The sequence below is a fragment of the Crocodylus siamensis genome, chromosome 6 (genome assembly GCF_052110815.1).
Source record: "Crocodylus siamensis isolate JL-2025a chromosome 6, ASM5211081v1, whole genome shotgun sequence".
In the NCBI taxonomy this organism is placed as follows: domain Eukaryota; kingdom Metazoa; phylum Chordata; order Crocodylia; family Crocodylidae; genus Crocodylus; species Crocodylus siamensis.
Genome location: NC_143400.1, coordinates 49,673,385 through 49,692,646, shown reverse-complemented (window position 1 = coordinate 49,692,646; position 19,262 = coordinate 49,673,385). Strand labels below are relative to the sequence as shown.

General features: G+C 41.8%; 1 protein-coding gene across 1 annotated transcript in view; it reads left to right on the top strand.

Annotated features, from left to right (window-relative positions):
* Nucleotides 1–5,419: 5,419 nt before the first annotated feature.
* Nucleotides 5,420–19,262, top strand: part of TRA2B (transformer 2 beta homolog) — a 30,838-nt gene continuing 16,995 nt past the window's right edge. Inside the window, exons 1-2 of the mRNA XM_090051115.1 lie at nucleotides 5,420–5,576; nucleotides 12,731–12,864. Coding sequence (XP_089907241.1) covers nucleotides 5,541–5,576; nucleotides 12,731–12,864 — 170 coding nt within the window. The 5' untranslated portion in view covers nucleotides 5,420–5,540. The remainder of the gene's footprint in view (nucleotides 5,577–12,730; nucleotides 12,865–19,262) is intronic.

Here is a 19,262-nt window from a genome sequence, read left to right as displayed (position 1 = left end):
GGGTTTGAGGAGGGATCTAAAGCCTTGCATTCTGCTGAGGCCAGCCTCACAGGCCTGTAGTTGTTTACATCATTATTTTTCTCTTTCTTATATATAAGATCTACCTTTACCATGCCCCAGTCATACAGTCCCATGCCTGGGCTGACAGATCTATTAAAAGTCACCATACTTGTGATTTCATGTGAATATTCTGAGAGGGAGATCATTTGGTCTTCCCAACCTGAACATGTCAAGCTCTTTGAGTTGCACTTTGGCCTTAAATGTAGTAATTTCCATTTCTGTTCCCTCATTCCTGTTAGCTACTCTGCTTTTGCCCCCTCTTTTGGGGGCCCCAAAGCTAGATTATTTGAATCTTGACACCATGTTCAATGTATTCTGTGAAAAAAGTGTGACTAAATCTCTATTTTGGATATGTCTGGTTTCAGCTTCTAGCCACTAGCTTCTAGTTCTTGTTCTCTGCTAGGTGAAAGAGACCTTTCACGGTAGTTCCTATGGCAGCACTTACACTGTAATCAGGTCACCTCAATCTTCTTTTTTGATAAAGTAAACCAATTAAGCCTTTACTGTAAGGCATTTTCTCCAGGCTTCAAATCATTTTGCAGGTCTTTCCTCCCATCTCTAATAATTTTTCAGTATCCTTTTTAAAATGTGAACTCCACTTTATTCCAGAAATACTTTCAGCAGTGTCATATATACAGGTAAAACCACTTGCCTGCTCTTTCTTCCAACTCCCTTGTTTATATATTAGTTTCATAGTTGGTAGGGTTGGAAGGGACATGAGCAGATCAAGTCCAACCCCCTGACATGGCCGGAAAAAGTACTGGGGTCAAATGACACCAACAAGGTGTTCGTCTAGCGTCCTCTTAAAGACCCCCAGGGTAGGAGCCTGCACCACTTCTCTTGGAAGTTGGTTCTAGCTGCCCTGACAGTGAAGTAGCGCCTCCTAATGTCTAATCTGAATTTACCCCCTGCCAGCTTGTGACCATTATTTCTAGTCACTCCTGGTACTGCTCGGGGAAACAGGGACTCTCCCAGTGCCTGCTGGTCTCCTCTGACTAGTTTGTAAATGGCCACTGGATCCCCCCTCAGCCTTCTCTTGTGGAGGCTGAACAGGTTCAGGTCCCGTAGCCTCTCCTCGTAGGGCCTGCCCTGCTGCCCCTTGATCATGCAAGTGGCCCTCCTCTGGACCCTCTCCATGTTGTCCACATCCCTCCTGAAGTGCGGCGCCCAGAACTGGACGCAGGACTCCAGCTGCGGCCTGACCAGTGCCGCATAGAAGGGGAGGATCACCTCCTTGGATCTGCTTGAGATGCATCTATGGATGCATGACAAGGTGTGGTTGGCCTTCCTGACTGCCTCCCCACACTGCCGGCCCATGTTCATCTTGGCATCAATAGTGATTCCAAGATCCTTTTCTCCCTCTGCACTGACGAGAAGGGAGTTCCCCAGCCTGTAGGTATGGTGCCAGTTGTTCCTCTCCAGGTGTGTCATCTTGCACTTCTCAGTGCTGAATCCCATCCCGCAGTGTTCTCATCTGCCCACCCCTGTAACCTGTCTAGGTCCAACTGTAGCCTATTCCTCCCTTCTAGCGTGCCCACATTCCCCCACATCTTAGTGTCATCAACAAATTTGAACAGGGTGCTTTTTACCCCCTCATCCAAGTCACCAATGAAGATGTTGAACAGTGCAGGCCTGAGGACCGAGCCCTGGGGGACCCCACTGCCCACATCCCTCCAGGTCAAAAATGACCCATTCACCACCACTCTCTGGGTGTGACCCTCCAGCCAGTTGGCGACCCATTTGACTGTGTGGGTGTCGACACCACAGTCCCCCAGTTTTTTAATGAGAATGGGGTGAGAGATTGCAGTTTCCTTTTACCACAGCATAGTATTGGGAACTTATATGACATTGCTTGTTCACTAGGACCCCTATATCTTTCCAGTTCACTGCTTGCCAAGATGTGATCCTCATTCTGTAGCTACATCCTTTTTTCATAGACATATCACTCTACTTTTGAGTGAGTGTAAATGAATTTTGCCTGTTTATCAAGTGTTCCAGATTTCTCTGTAGGACTCCCCTGTTCTCACGATTATTTTCCATTCTGCCAATCCCTTGGCTTATCTGCACATTTTACCAGCAGTGATGTTATATTTACTTCCAAGTCACTGGGGAAAAATTGCATAGTGTAGAGCTAGTCCTGGAATGAGGAACATCACTAGAAATACAGCTAGTCAATGACAAGTCCACAACTGCTTTCCAGGAACTGTCAGTTAGCCAGTTCTTAATCCATTTGCTGTTTTATTGTACAGTGCCAAAATTTTAGCAGTGCCACGTATGACGAAGTCAAATGTCATATACGATCTATTAAAACTATACAATGATCTTAGCAGTCAGCCAGACTCGTATCTTTGTCAAAGTATAAAATCTTGTTTGTTTGATAAGGCTCATTTGCCATAAAACATGTTGACTGACATTAATTATAAACTCTATGATTCTTTATTCTTTGAACCTTGCATCAGCTTTTCTATTATTTTGCTGTTTTTCCTATGAAGTATTTTAGGGCTGTGTTTATACTGTAGCATGAACTCATAAGGAAACTGCCTAAAGGGCAGGTAATCCAAGCCACACCCAGACCTTCAAAACTGTTTATTAAGAACTATCCTTTAACATGATTATGTGCAATAACAACTTACTGGGTTAGTATATTGCAGGATCTGTCTTCCCTTACTTGCTCTGTCTTCACTTTTGTAAGCTCATCCTAACATTTTCAGTTTCTGCATCATTAGTTTTGTTCCTGTGCATTTCCTTTGTTTGCTTTATTATTCCATTTAAAACACAAAGCTAATTATTTTAAACCATTGTTTAGACAGTGTAAATTCTTTTTTTGGAGAGGAGATATACCCCCAAAATGAGTGCAAATGGCTAGTTAATATGATTTGAAAAATACCACATCCTTTCTACAGTAGGTGCACAGTTGAAAGTGCATTTAATTGAAAGGTGCTAACTTACGTTTTACAGATGCCCTTTTCCCTGCCAGTCAAGATAAGACCTAGACCTGTGATTGAGCTCAGATGCTGTTTGTGGTAGGCTGTTAGAGATCTGCATTGGGGTACATCTAGACAAGATTGTGTGGTTCTGCTTAACTGATTATTTAACTAGTGCTTTATAAATATTGATGTAAGCATGCCCCAAACCTTTGTTCCAGGACTGAGATTGGGTCTACACTGCAACCATTTCTAGCATCAGGCCTAAAAACTGATATAGCTAAGCAGTAGTGTAACTCAGGAGGGAGCTAATGGGGCATCAGCTGCTGGTACCAACATAGTGGATCCCAGAACAGCACACACCTCTTGTGGGGACTATGTGCCCTAGCAGCAGCTGCAGAGACTTTTATTGAGTCTCCAAAGCAGGTAAGATTCCTGTCCTCCACCCTCTCCTGCTCTTGTTACTTCCACCCTCCTGCTCTCAGGGGCTCCCTCCCTTCCCCCACACTCCCCTCACACTGATCCACCCCACCCCCAAGGGCAAAGCATGCCACTGTACCTAAATTGGGAACCCCTTCCCCTCTGGGTGTAAGTCTGACAAGACAGATTAACACGTTTCTTTTGCTGGTGTAAACTGCATAGCCACTAGGGGGCTCTGCCTAGATCTCTAGCTCTGATTCTCAACCAGGGTGTCAAGGTGGCTTAAGATCCTTCCAAGGGTGTTGCAGGGTGTGACACAATCTTAGCACTGTTAGGTGTGCAAACATGATTCACAAGATAAACCCAGAGATTTCAAATAGAAAATCAGTGTTAAAAGCATTCTGACCTGTTGTGGTCTTTCTGAGTTATTTGCACGAGAAGAATTGCTTTTTTATTTTTCTGTAGTCAAAAAATGAGTGAAGATTAAGATTTGATATTTTCCAAGGGGTGCCTTGCGTCTAAAAATGTTAAGAACTGATCTAGCTATATATCAGCAAAACCTTTTTAGTGTAGACTAGGGCTGTGTGTGTATGTGTACGTATGTTTGATTTATATGCCACCCTTCCCAACACATGGTTAGGGCTACTTAGAAGAGGAGAAAAAATAACTTATGAAACGTGAAAAATGCTTATTCTGTATTCCCACCCATTCCTCTGAGATAAGGATGTCTTGGCCAATTCAGTAGGAAGCAGGGAAACTGAGTCATGGCCTGTGACCATTGTTCTTTCCTAGGGTCACCTTATTAGCATGGGGTGTGTGATCACTGGTCTATGTATTTCAACTCCCTTGAAACTGTCCCTCACAATCCACTTGTCTCACATGCTGATCGTTTTGATTCAGACTGAACTGCTTATGGGAGAGGCACATAGCAGGCAGCCGGGGCAGATACATATTAATTTTCTAAATTTTTTAGGGGCCCCATGGGCCAGATAGAATGGTCTGGTGGGCCACATCCAGCCCCCGGGCTGCATTTTGCCCACACCTGCTCTGGGGGCTTTAGAGTGGCTCACGGACTCCCCTGTTCCCAGACCACATATATAAACGCCCTATAACCATCTCGCCCAGTCTCCCGTGTCACACTGCTCATTTTGAACATATGACCTTCATTCTCATCCGTATTTTGTCTTTTAGTTGTCCCCCAAAATCAACATGGGTAGTCCTGGGGGAGGCTGTCGCACAGCTTGTTCTGAACCTTTGACCTCCTCTCCCATCCCTGTTTAGTCTTTTGGCTGCCCCATGCAATCAGTGATGTGCCCTTAGCAGCCCATTCCTTCTGTGGTTAAAGCTGTGCTCGGTGGGCTCTGGGCCACGTTCTGCAACAGCACCTCAAAAGAGGGTCACACCATGGCAGGGAGCAGCTCCTGAAGGGCAGCAAATTGGCTCTGACTAGGATTTTTCCTCTCCCACTTGCAGCTTCCAGCAGTGAATGTCTGGGGAGCTCTGGTGCCCTCACGCCTGTGCCCAGCAGCTACCAACGCCCCTTTCCTCCAAGCCCGTGTCTGGTCCCTTTTTCCCTGGGGAACCTCTACTTCTTGCACCAATGCCAGTGCTTGGGGCAGCTCAGCCCATCCCCGTGCCTCCAGACACAAACTCTGCGGCGGAAAGGCTTGGCGCGTACCGATACTCCTTATTTGCTTTCTCTTGCTCACAGTGAGAACTGGGTCCAAGCTGAGGCGTTTCTTTATTTCGACCCAGGCGGCCAGGAGGAAGGGCTGACAGCCGACCCCACAGGCGGTTAAGCCTCCCTGGGTGCCACTGCCTGGGTTTGCATCTGCGGCCTCTAAAAGGATGGTCCACATGGAACACGTTTACTTTTACTGAAGCACGTCAGGCAAGCACGGACGCCACAGCTCCCGCCTTGCCCCTGGCCCCGCCCGGCGAGCGGGGGCGGGGCCAGCCGAGGGGGCGGGGCCGAGGGCTCACAGGAAGGAGGCGGGGCCGAGGGGTGTCAGGTGACGACGCGCGCGCGCGGCCTTCACGTCACTTCCGCTGCGGAGAGCGCTCGCGCCTGGGACGGTCGGGTCGGGTCGGGTCGGCGGCGCCGCGGTCGCCCAGAGCTCGCGCGGGGGGGAAACGATGAGCGACAGCGGGGAGCAGAACTACGGCGAGCGGGTAATACACGGAGCTGCGCGCGGCCGCCTGCCCGGGCGCGGGGCTGGGCTCCGCCGCGGCCCGGCTTGGCTCGGCTCCGCCCGTCCCGCCCGGGGGCCCGGAGAGCGAGGCGGCGAAGGCCACAGTCCGCCGCACGCGGGAAGGCCTCTGCGGCCGCGGGCCCCGGGAGGCGCCCGCGGGGCTGGGTTTGGCGCGAGAAAATGGCCGCCGGGCCGGCCAGGGGGGGAGGGGCGGCGCGGGCGCTCTAGCAGCCCCGCGCACTCTGTGGTAAGTCCGCCCGGCGCCATCTTGGGCTGGGGACCCGGGCGCGCGGCGGAGGGACAAAATGGCCGAGGGCCGGGGGGGGGGGCGGCCCCGAGCGCCCCTCAGTGCTGCCTCCTCTGCCCCGTCTCTGCAGGGCGGTGGGTGCGGGGCCGCCGGGCGGTGCGGGTGGCCTGTGTAGCGCCCTGGGGCGCTGGCTTCGTGTGCGGCGGGGCCCCGCTTCTGGTGGGCCCCGCACTCTGCCTGGGGGCCGCAGACGGGCCGGGCCGTGGGAGGGGAGCGTTAGAACCCCCCGGGCAACCCCGCGTGGGCCGAGATGCTGCATGGCTCATGGACAGAGGGGCTGAGTCGGTCACCCGTGACAGCGGTCTTGGTTCAAATGGAAAAAAGATTGAGATGCTTTTCACTTCCCCCGTAGCTGGGATGTGTAGTTGGTAGGGTTCTAGGTAAGAGCAGGCTGCAAGGGGCCTCCCAAGGTCACCTAGTCTAGCACCCTGCTCAGTGCAGCATCCTCCCTGACCAGAAACTAAGCGTCTTCATCCTATGTGTCAGTCGGTAGAACAGTTTTTAAGCCTCTCATGGGGGTTTTGCATTGCTTTTCTTAGTGAGATTAGGCGAACCGCAGAAATCAGTCTGGGGTGTTAGCTATTCGTTGCTTCCTGGCACTGCCCTTGCAATAGCAGGTGTAGTATTTTCTAGCTTCAGAGATTTGGCTGTATTGGGCAGCGCTAGGTTTTGAAGTTATCAGCTGTGACAACTGAAGGCTGTGCTCTTTGAATGAACTGGTGCCCTTGGAGGTAAAAGTGATAGCCATAATAGATGATGATATTCCATCCAGTAACATTTCAGACTTGTGTTATTTTTCATGAGCATCCATATCCTATGCTCATCCTAAATAATCTACTAAGAAAAGAATATATTTGAGGTGGGATTAAGTCTTGCTTACAGTGAGCCATCCAAAAAATGGCAGTAGCTATACCTTGCTTTTGGCTACTGTGTAAGCACACTTTTAACCCTACTTGGGATGACCTTCGGACAGGGTATTCTAGGAAAGCTGTTTGCCGAAACACTGAAAACAAACAAAGCAGTAGAGGCAAGAAGACCTTTATCAAGGAATAGTAAGTAATAACTTCTAAAAGTCAGGTTACAAATCCTTCTGTTTTTGGGGTTTTCCAGACAGTCATATTGTAGGCCGTGTTTGAAACATGCTAGTATTACTCATGTGGCTCATTTGGACTCTTGGAAATTCATAAATATGCTTGGTATTAACAAGTGTCTTTAAAAATGGAGAGTGTGGATAACTAGTTACAAGAGATGTGCTATTGTTAAACTAGATTGCAGGTTGTGGCTTTCATGAGGGTAATTTGTCTATAGAATAACATACTGCTGTGATTGCAGTTTCCTGTTGTTCTGCCTGTAGCCCCCTCACCCTACTAATGCTAATTCATAACTGCTGAGTAAGGTTTGTTTGCATTCTCCAGGAGTGGTTAAATAACCAGGATTTATTTTATGTATTTTTGACATGTTACAAGGTTAGTGTCGTTCTTCTTCAAGTTGGAAGTTGTGGTGTCCGTATTTTGTAGATGAAGGGCTCAGTGAGTGAGATGTAATTGACTTCCATTGTCATTAGTCTTGCCACTGCTTGCCTTTCCCAGCATAATTAGGCCTTCTGTGTGGCTTCATTGATTAGTTTTCCAAGATACAGGTGTGTGAATTTTGTTCCAAATGCAGAATTTTAAATAAGAGCAGCTTGCTTAGGAGGCACTGTGATAATGATTTAGATCATATATTCATAGATTATCTGGCTTCACCTAAACAATAATATTCAGACAGAAGAGGGTACTTCTGGAAAATGGATAGTTGCCATGCATTGATTTGGAATCATTTGAGACTTGCAAGTACTGATCCTATTCTTGACCAGTATGGGTGGCGGATACTTGTTGGTTTTTATTTGGATTCGCTGGCCTTATCTTCAAGTAGAAAAAGATACACTTTTCCAGATCATGTTAGAATACCTTTTCCTAGTGCAGATACCTGTTGAAGGATGAGGCTATTCTAGATGTTCCAAATGCCTCTGCCTTCTTTAAACTATTTAATGCATCTTACTAGCAGCTTGTCTGTAGTGTGTTTTTTCAACTTGCATTCTTTAAAGTATGGAACAAGTTAATCTTGCAGTTGTATCTAATGCATTATCACAAGAAGCCTCTTCACAATCTGTAACCACATGAAGCTAATTTTAACAAGTTAAAATGCTGAACTTCAGGCATGGCTCACTCTAACTAATAGGGGTGTACCATTGGTGTAATGCACCTAATTAACCTCCTTTATTTAGACTATTAAGAGTAAATGTTGTCTATAACTGGAAGGTTTATTAGGTGATTTTACATGGTACAGTCACTGCTTCTGTTTTAATTCTGACAGAAATAAATAGTACTGTGGAAAAAAGGTCAAGCTGTTGTCATCCTTTGCAGTTTCTTTCATGGCAGAGAGAATTTTAAAGAAATAAAAATCAGCTTTCCTTGGAACAGTTCTCTTTTCCTAGTTTTCCCATGCCTCTAGTCTTCTGCTACATGCAACACTTTCATTAGCATAACTGTGGATTCAGAAAATCCGCACTAAACAGTTGTTTAATTGTTCTGTCCTCTGTTAAATTAGCAGGCATTCAATTAGCAGAAGACAGGGCTGATTACTGGGAGGAGGCTCATTTGTACCTTTTGGTGTGGAAAGAATTTAGGAGTTGGATGAATTATTAAGTGCCACCACTATTTAATATGATGGCAATATTAATATTGACCTGATTTATAATATTAATTGACGACCATATCAATATTAATGTTATAGTTTACCTGACTTCTTGATTATTTACATACCCTGAAGGTGAGAATGACCCTCCTCTTTTGATAGGCCTGGACTTCCTGGTAAATCAGTTTTTTCTTCTGGGAGAAGCAAGGATTTCTTAGGGTGATACTTTTTATTGGACCACTTATGTAGTTGGGCTAAAGTTATCCAGGTTTTTGAATATGAAACTTTCTTTGCAGCCCTGATTGCAGGAAACCAGGCACAGTGACTTGTGCCTGGCTTCCTGTAATCAGAGATGCAACAAAGAGTGTCTTGCATTCAAAAGCTTGTCTAGCTTTATCCCAGCTACTTCATTCAATAAAAGATACCGCCTTAAGAAATCCATGTCCCTCACATATGTTCTGGCCCATCGGGTGACAACATCACTCATACATAACCTTTTTCTTCTGCTAACTGAGTGTCTGCTACTCCTGGCAACTTCTCTCAACCCCTCTTTACAGCTGCTGTGGTTGGCTTGTTCTGGTCAGACATGAAGAAGAATGTGAAAGGCTGCATAACTGCACCAACTATATGCAGTTGGTGCAATAAAAGATACCACCCTAAGAAATCCTTGCCTCACGTTTCTGGACTGTCTTGGCTACAACATCATGCTTACACATTGCAGGGACTCCTCAAGGGACTTCATAGTCTAAATCTAGCATTGTATGATGGAAAGAAAAACAGCCAGGTCTGAAACTTGGATTTAGGAGATCTTGTTTAGATGTACACTCAGTAAAGTTGTAGTTGTCCAGATTTTACTGTTTCCACAAAAGCTGAGCCGTTTTATCAAACAAAGATGATACTTGCTGGCTTTGTACCAGGATGGGGGCAGTGAGCAGAAAGTAGAAACAAGCTTCCTCTTCTGACCCCATCTTGCTTATTGCTGCAGAAGCCTGTTCTTTTTCTGCTGCTTCTTGGGTTGCAAGCTATTAGTAGATGTTGCCACATGGGACATATAGCAGCAAAAAGAGCAGTGCACATACAAAGAAGAAAATTCAGATTGGGAAGAGCAAACCAAGGCAGACTTGGAAGCCTTTCAAGCTTTAGTGGCCTGTTGAAGGCATAAGAAAGGTATTCTATAGAAATTTGGTAAGAGACTCCTTGGGGCAAAGCTCTTGCCTTAAACCAGGAGCTTTTCTTATGATTTTAACAAGTGAAAGCGTAATGTTGTCCAGATCTGTTGCAATCACTTCCTGCTTTCCTCAGTTTTTAGATTATTACTGTACTACATATGCTTGAGAGTTGAATAAATTCTTCAAAGGGACTTTGGGAGAGATTTCTATAAAACTGCATTTGAAGTAGGTTTTGGGAGAAGAATATAGGGAAGTGAGTACTGAGAGATGCAAAATCAAAAGGCAGGAGATGAAAGAGAAGCAGTTGTTTAATTGGGAATGTAGAGATTCATCAGTTAACTGGTAGGGATTAGCTCTGCATTTATTTGAAACAGGGTTGCCAACATTTACAGTTGTTTGGCTCTTACCATGGTTTGCTATGTACAGCCACAGAGATGACTGTACTCTGGTTAATAGGTAAAGTGATGCCCAGCTTAAAACAAGAGATTTTTCTTGGATAAAATGTAGTCTTTGAAATTGTGCAGTTAAGGAGTTGTTGGAAACTCACATCACAGTATTTGGAATTTTTGTCTGCAGTCTCAATGAGAGGCATGCCATGAGAGCAGAATGGCATTGTGATGTGAGATTTCCTCATTTCTGTGAACATGTAGGATTTTTGGCTGCCTCTATGTAAAAACTGGATTATAGTTTTAGGACAGATATGTCACTAGACCATCAAGTTCTGCAGTCCGGTGATTTTTAAAATCAGCGTTTAGTGACTGTACTTTTGAATATTCACTATTACTTGGATTGTATATTGGCATAACTTCATCAACATTTTTGACAGACAGGTTGGGAGCCAAGACTTCCTTATCTATCTCTAAGCTATCAACATTGTGAATGTACTATTTTATACAAGGAAATAGTGTGCTTATAGGCTGGAAGTTGTTGTTCCTAGTTTTATCCCTCTTCATGGTTACTGTATCAAAGTTTTTAGAGCATTAGAGCAAAGATTTTGACTGGCTGTATTAGTTTACAGAATTTTTAACCTGAGATGAGTTCTTGATGGATTGAGCTTTTTTCTTTGAATGTTGTCATTACTGAATGTTAAATAACTAGGAAAAAATCCTGCTAGCCCTTCTTGAATGAATTTGTGGAAGAGTTCAGTGCAAAATTACTTGTAGAAAACTTAAGATCAGCTTTTTTATTCACTTGATAATACCATTGATTTAAATGCTTGCATTTTACACTTCAGAATACCGAGTTTAGTACCTAATGACAGGCAACTAAATCACTAGTAAAACTTACAGTAAGACTAAACATTTCTCTGGGCTGTGTGGAAACAGTTTAAACTAAAACTAAACCCTAGTGTTTCATTTAATGACTGTTTGATGGTCTTAAACTCCCTTTTATGATGAATTTCCAAAATTCTGAGAATGTGAGGTTAAAAGGAGGGGGGAGCAACATTCCTTAGAAATGACAAAACAAGAGTGAATGAGAACAAGTTTTGGCCCCAAGATGTTGCATTTAATGCTGCGTTCTTGGGAGCAATCTTGGCTCAATATTTAGCTTTTATGTTTTGTATTTCTGTTTTTCAACTGAAGAGCAGTTAGAGGAGTTTCTGTTCAGAATTAAATTCCCTGCTGATGTTTTGAAATAGTACTTTTCCAGTGTTTGCAATACAAATTGCAGACTTATGATCCTGTCTGAGAACATTTAACATTGTTACTGATTAGAAACTTAAATTACAAAATGTAACTAATTAGGATAGTTCTTTTGTCCAATAGAAGAAAAAATAGAAGTTAAAAACTGGTCTAACTAGAACAGCTAGATTTTTAAAGTGAGACTTTAAAATGTTGATGTGCAGACTTGTGTCCTAAATTTGTGTTTTAAAATCATTGTAACATGAAAGTACAAAGCTTGCGTGTGTAATTAGTTATGCAGGCAAGTGAAATGAATACATGCCTAACTTTTTAAAACCAAGCTTCAAAATTCTTTTAATAATGCATAGTGACAACAGAAACATAACAAAATGTTTAAAAAGAAGTATCACATTAAATTGTCTAATGTACAATTGAATTGTACCCTTGCATTAAAACATATTATCAGTTGATCAGTATTAAATATTTATGGTGACCTTTTGACACTTAAGCCTTTCTTGTTGAAGTCTAAATATGACTAAAGATGTGTGAAATATAACAGGGCTTGAAATGTCAAAAATGACCAGTAAGTTTTCCATTCTTCATATTAAATTAGGCATAAATAGAAATTGCACAATTACCCAGTGCTAAGTTAGATTGAATGGACCTCTATGTAAAAACGTAGTAAAAACTTAATAGTTTCAGTTCTTGATCTGCATATCTAGTAATAAAAAGTCCAAAAACAACCTTTTTTTTCTAGTTTCAGTTTTGGCACTAGATTTTATCCTGGAGTTTTTAAATATTCTTCATCCTGTTCTTTTTCTATTAAGGTTAATGTTGAAGAAGGAAAATGCGGAAGTCGTCATTTGACAAGTTTTATAAATGAGAATTATTTGAAGCTCAGGAATAAGTGAAGCTGAAATTTGAAAAAAAAAGAAAGTGAATGCATGCTAATTATCAGACCAGAAGTCCCACTTATAGAATATTGAGCAATTTGTGTGAAGTGGGGAAGATGAAAGAAGTCAGAATTTGAAACGGAAGAATGAAGAAAAGGAATAAAAATGAAGTTAAGATAAGAAGTAATCTGGAATCTGAAAGCACTACGCTAAGTAATTACTAGTCTGTTTATGTGTCCCTGTATATTTTGCTAAACATGCATGCATTATCTGTTTAACAGCAAAAGTATATGCAGGGTAAAGAAGTGCCTACCAGGAAAAAAAACTTCTTAAAATCTAGGCAGTTCTAATTCCAACTGCCCGGACACATAATTGAGATTTTACCATTTATTTCACTGGAGCTTGTTTACAGATTTCAGATCACCCAGAAATTGTGTACAAATTAGACTTTCAATATCTGCATGCAGGAATCCCGTTCTGCTTCCAGAAGCGGAAGTGCTCATGGGTCTGGCAAGTCTGGAAGGCATACTCCTGCAAGATCTCGATCCAAGGAGGACTCAAGGCGATCCAGGTCAAAATCTAGATCCAGATCTGAATCTAGGTGAGTTCACCCCCAAAGTCAGTTGGATTGTTTTGGCACTGTTGGGCTTGAGGGGTAAAGGTTACCTGTAGACATTTTGAATGGAAATGGCCTCATACCATTTCTGTTGTGCTCTGATGTATACAAAGGGTCTGAAAGGTGTGAACTTCTTTTTTTTTTTAATAAGACAGCTAAATATCAAGTTAGGGCTTGCCATTTCTTTTCCTGAGAGGGCTGCAGTCATTTATATGGGTGGCCCTGCATCTTCATTCAAATGTTGAAAGGGATTAAAAGCCTAATAAAAATGATGCCGTTCTCCAGTTTAAACATTAACACAAGTAGTTCAAAATGCCCTAATTAAAAATCTTCCCTGTGTCATCTTTCACTCTTGTGATGTCGTTACACTAATTTGTCAGTCACCATAAAAACTTCCAGGGCAGATGACTTGACATTTTAATTCTTTAATTTTAAAAACCAGAAACAAGCCTCATTGACAGGAAGGTGCTGGAAATCACACCTTTCAGGCTTTTTTTTTTTTTTTAAATACATTAAAAAATCCACAAGCCCAAGTTTTTTCCTCTGCAGGTCATGGTTAACATACACTGGGATCACTTAAATGTGGCTTATGTGGGATACTGTTCTGTGGAGCAGCATTTATACTTTAAATGTTTTAAGTAGTAATCCTTTTAGGTTGGCCACTGATACATATTTTTCACCCCAAAAAGCTGATAATTAGATATGAATTGCTGTAATAGATAACAAGTATTCTTTGTGTCCTCCAAATGCATAAATACTACCCTTATGCTTATACTTGGAAAATGCTTTACTATTGTTTGCCATAATTAAATGTAAAGAGTTAGACTTCTGTGAAGCTTTTGAACGCCTAGGGTGAAATAATGTTATAAAATAGTAACTGTAAAAAATGCTGAAGCATATTAAAATGCCATTAGTACCCTGTAAATTTTAAGCCATTACTATATTGTTCTCACTAGAAATCTGCTTTTATTCCCCCCCCCCACTTGTGTGGGGTCAACCAGTATTGTTCCCCCTACTGTCTTGCCTTTGCTACTTACCTTTTTGCATGCTGTAAAAATACCGAATTAACTTTATCCATGCCATTGTTATTGTAGTGTGTTTAGTGTATTTAACTCTGTGTCCTTTCCTTGCTTCTCCTGTGTGGTTTTGAAAGGGCAGTAGCAGCTAATGGTCTTCATTTGTAGTTTTCGTCTTGTATTCCAAAAACAAAACTTTTTCTAAAATTGAACTTGAAAATATGGGATCAGTTTAATTCAAACGGTACTGTATATCCATCTGTTTAACAATCTGAGCTATTGGTGACAGTTTTGCACAGGGCTATTGAGAGAACTATTTGTGGGATGAGAGGGTAAAACCTCATAATTTATACACACAGCCCACACCCTTTAATTATTGTTCCTTTTAAAATAAGTATTTGGGTAACCTGCAGGTCCAACTAACACACACCCCATAAACATACCAATTACTGTATGTAAAAGCAAGAAAAACTTCACTTCCTATTTACATCTTTGCGTATAACCTGGTCTGCTTTTAAAGTCAGAGTTCTTGTTCCATAACCATAGGCTATGAGAGGTTGGTACTCTCTTGGGGTGAAATCAAGATGCCGAACTATAGAAATTCCAAACTGAGCTCAACTGTTGTGCTCCAGTGTAGTCCCCCAAAGTGCTGTCTGAGTCCTCTCTGGCAACTTTTTATTGTTGTCTTTATATAATAGTCAGCACAAATGAATTAAGAATTAAATGAATTGTTAGTAACCTAGATAAATCAATGCTGACTAAACCAAGGAAATATACACATTGCTCAATACTTTCTAAATTTAATTGTATATGTTCAGTTGTCACTGCACAGAGCTTTTCCTTGAGCTCTTCAGTGTCACTTTTACTGCGTAAAAAGCGATAATATGTTGTGAAATGAACAAATTAAAAAAAAAATGAAATCATCATTATATTTAGTTGGTGGTGCACCTTTACGTAGTGTGCTGTTGTGTTCTGGTTTGGTCACCTAATAACTGAGAGCGGATAAGAGATGGGGTTACAAGACATAGAAAGGTTTCTTTGGTCATTGAAACTCTTTACACTTCTTCCTGAGAATAGAATGAGATGGGGATTGTTTTTTAAAAAAAAAAAAATTAAAGTTATGAAGGGCATAGAATAGTAAATTATGCATTCATGTCTTTTCTATAACAAAGGAAATAGAAGGGGTTCAAGTAAAATTGAAAGCTAGTTAGAAAATAACTACTTTTGCACAGCATATAATTAACCTTTGGAACTCCTTGTCATGAGAGATCCAAGGATTGTAGTTTGAGGATCCAAAAAGGTTTGGCCATTTGTATCAATAAAGATGAAAGTTAAATTTAAGATAGATAGATATAGATGTTAATAATTCTGTTTCAAAGCCTAACCTATTGCCTGGTGAGGTAGGAAGAAATTCTCCTATTTGTTCACCCTGTAAGGTTTTATCAGTACTTTTATTTTATTCACCTGTTCTGTTTATTTCTGTTTTGTTTTTTTTCTGAGGTATTAGTTGTAGTCAGCATGAATTGGAAAACTGGACTAGCTAGATCATGTGTCCACTTTATTTTGCAGTTCATATGTTTTACACTGTGTATTCCTTTTGTTATACTTGTGAGAACTCTGGCAGAGAAAGTCAAGAATTCAGATGTCAAAGTTTTGAGGCAATTTAGTATACTAACTTGACTGTGGTGGATTTGTCTTTCTGAAATCTTACGTATGCTCTTAAATTCCTGGTGCAGCCATTGCCATTCACTACTGAAATTTCCCAGCTTGATATTCTGCAGGTCACACTTTCTCCCATGATATTGTGATTCGGTTGTTACATATGCCGCACATTTTGTTGCGCATATTGTAATGTAGCCAGAAGAATTTTGAACTAGTACAGCTGTCAAATGTCTAAGTTTGGACATTTGATGTCACAATCTTAAAATGTTAGCCCTGGTTCTTGTGGAAGTCAGAGGCTTTGTAACAGAACTGTTCATACCCTGAGGACTACATGCTTTACAGTCTTGACTTTTGTTCACTAGGGGGGTTATGACAGTCTGGCTTCACGAATATACAAAGTAGTAAATGCTTTGAATTCGAAGTATCCTTTTTGCAGAACTTAAAACTCCATTGCTTTTACTGACTTGAATATTAGTATACCCTTGTATTAATATAGATACCCAAGTTAATAACTTCATGTCCAGTTCTATCACAGTACAAATGTGATCATGGGAAAATCTATTTGAAATGGTGTTTTGCCCATAAAAATACCAATCATGTTTTCATGCCTCAATTACTATAGCAAACATTTGGATAATCAACTCTGCTGACTTAGCTTTGGTTCTGAGAACAAAGCTGTTTTTTGGTTTCAAGCATGATAGTCACACAGAGGTTGCACACATTATTCCCTTAGTAATAATTGTACAACCTCACTTTAATGAAAAGCATTGTTTGTAGACCTGCACATATATTGTCTGTAACTTTTTTAAAGGTTTGGAACTAGAACTTAAACAGCACTGACCAGAAAGAATAGAATTTAGCTGTGTACAAGCAGAATGAAATTAGCAGTACTTGGAAGCAAGGAAGCCCTATCACGAGGCTTAGTCATGGCAGACGAATGAATCACTGTTCTACTAGTCCAGGATTGTCCCAGTTTATTCTGTGAGGAGGACTAAATCTGTAATCATGATTTGTGAGCTAGTGCACAGATTTGGAATTAAGTACTCCTGCCCTGCAGAACTCTCTGAGGCTGAAATATGGCTTTATATAGTAACTGTACATGTAACTTACTTGTTACCTTATTCTTGCACTTGTTGGGAAAGTAAAGGTTGGTTGCTGTTGTTTCTGTTTTTCTGCCCCCCCCAGTTGATTTTTGTCACTTCCTTTCCCTGCAACATCTAATTGTACACTTTATCTGCTTCCCTACTTCACCTACTAATTTCATTGGCTTTATTGACATTAATGACATAGTTAAGTTTTAATGCTAGTATTGCAATGAAATTTAATTGGGGAAAAAACAAAACCCTCTGTTTTCTATCCCAAATTCACTGTATACTGGTGTGGTTGATTTCTCTCCCCCCACCCCCCGAAATGATTATAATTAGCATTTTAAAGATTTTCTTCTGGACTATGAAGGCTGGAAACAAACTTTAAAAAAAGCCCATAATTTATAAAATGAATATTCTGTGTCATGGAGGTTTGAAAACCTCTTATCTAGTGTGAAATCATACCGTATAGGTAGTGAGCATTACTAGATACTTTAGATGAAGGTGCAGAAATCATGTAGATATCCTACTCTTGTGATATCCTACTTTTAGAGGAGGTTTCTATGTCATAACTGTCAATTTAATGGTTGGAATATACTCTGAGCAGGGGGAAAATATGTTCCTACATGTGAGCTTAGTTGATAACCATTCCCTATTAGGCTGGACTATTTGCAGCCACTGTTACAGGAAGCTTTGAATGTCCTCAGACTTCCGGGTCTGGGGCTTTTTTTTCTTCTCCCAACAGGGCTTCTTTTTCTTCACCCCTCAGCAAGGTTTTTTGTGGTTCACAGCTAAACAACTTGGATCTTCAGATTCCATTTTGAATCGCACAGTCTTGTGCCCAAGGACCCAGAGAAGAGGCAGGTTAAATACCTTATCCTGATCATTTAAGATGCACATACCTGGCTGAGGTCTTGGGAGGCTACTTTCTATAAGCTATCATTAGACTTTTCATGTTGCTGTTCTTTGGGCCAGTGTGAGTGGTTCCACACGGGGTCCATCATTCTTCGTAAGGCCCCCATCTCTCTTCAGGTCAGGTCGTTAGTCCATTAAGAATGGAGTGAATTGCTTTCTTCTGAAGCCATGGGTATCAGAATGGGCAACAGTATCCACTCCAAACCTCTTAAATATCCTCTGCATGGGTATGGATCTCTGTCAGTAATCTGAAAGGAGTGTCCACTTGCATAAGAGCTGGATCCTTCTTGCCAGTCTACCTCAGTCTGCAAAATCTCTGGCTAGGTTAACTTCATTCAAGTACAGAAAAAGGAACAGTGTTTCAGGGGGCAAAGCATTGTGTTATTCATGCTGGCCAGAGAACCAAGAAGAGTCCTTGTCTCGGGAATAGGGAAGAAAGGAGCACAGAGGCAGGCTAGAGGCCTTCATTGTAAAGGCATCCCTTGCTCTCACTGTGACTGGAGGCATACACTACTTATTGCTCTCCTTTCTTCAACTCCTCTTGATGTTGATACCCCTTTTGCTTCAGCATGGTGACCATGGCTCCCCAAGAGATGGGGGCAGGGAAGACTTGTTTATACCTGTTTACCAGTCTCCAGATTCATGGCCTTTTCAAGGGGGTCTGTCTTAGCATAGGGATTGCATAGTATAGGGGTGGAGCATTCTCCAAGATCAGGGGAGTTTGGCTTCTGTAAGAGGGTGTTACTCAGGCTGCAGCTGGAGCTGTTTCCTTAAGGGTTTCTCAGGTTTGCTAGAGAAATGTATGGGTTGGAGAATAAGACTCAATTTTTGTTTATTTTTTTTTAACTTTATTAATGAATCCAACCCATAAAGTAGCAGTTTAATATTCAAAAATGTATCCAAACCCCCAACATATACACAAAGGTACTCTCTTCCTCTAAGCAGTGTCTGTGATGGCTTATCAGATGCTGATTAGGACAGCACATGTGCTAGTGTCCCTGCCATTAGTTATAACACAGCCCTGTCTTCTGCTTTTGTTGTGATCTCTATGTCTTGGTCACTGCCTAATACCCAAGAAGTTTTGGGATTGGTCAGTGCAGGTATCAAGGTTTTCAGAGCTTGCCATCACAGTCCAGGAGACGAGTCACTTTGCACTGACAGATGACTTGGCCTGCCAACAACAGCTTTATATACCTTGCTTCATATTTTACTGAACTGAGCAACCTTCACTTGTCACCAAGAATCCAGATTTTTTTGTAGTAAGTTCCACAGTAAGAATGTGAATATTTTCTTATACCAGAACCTTAAGGCCTTCAGAATTTCTGCGTACCTGGTGTTATGAAGTAAAGCATGGAAGTATTCTCAGAAAAAGTATGGAGGGCAACCAGGCTACTTCCTCAAACTCACCAAATATTTGGTTATCATGGCTAATATTCAGTGTGAGTTCCAGATCGGGTTAATCCCTCTTCTTGTCCTAGCTTTCCAAAGTCTAAAACATAGCAAAAGGCACTTGCTCAGGAACACATCACTTCCAAGGATACCACCCTTTGTGCTTTATTTAAACACATCAGATATGTTTAGAGCTATGATATCTGTCATTGCTGTCTGCTAAAGTTGGATCAGATTCTCTTTCTTGTTTGCTGAAATCTAAGGGAAGATCCTTAGATCACTCTTCAAATGAAAAGTTGTCCTTGTTTGCAGTGAG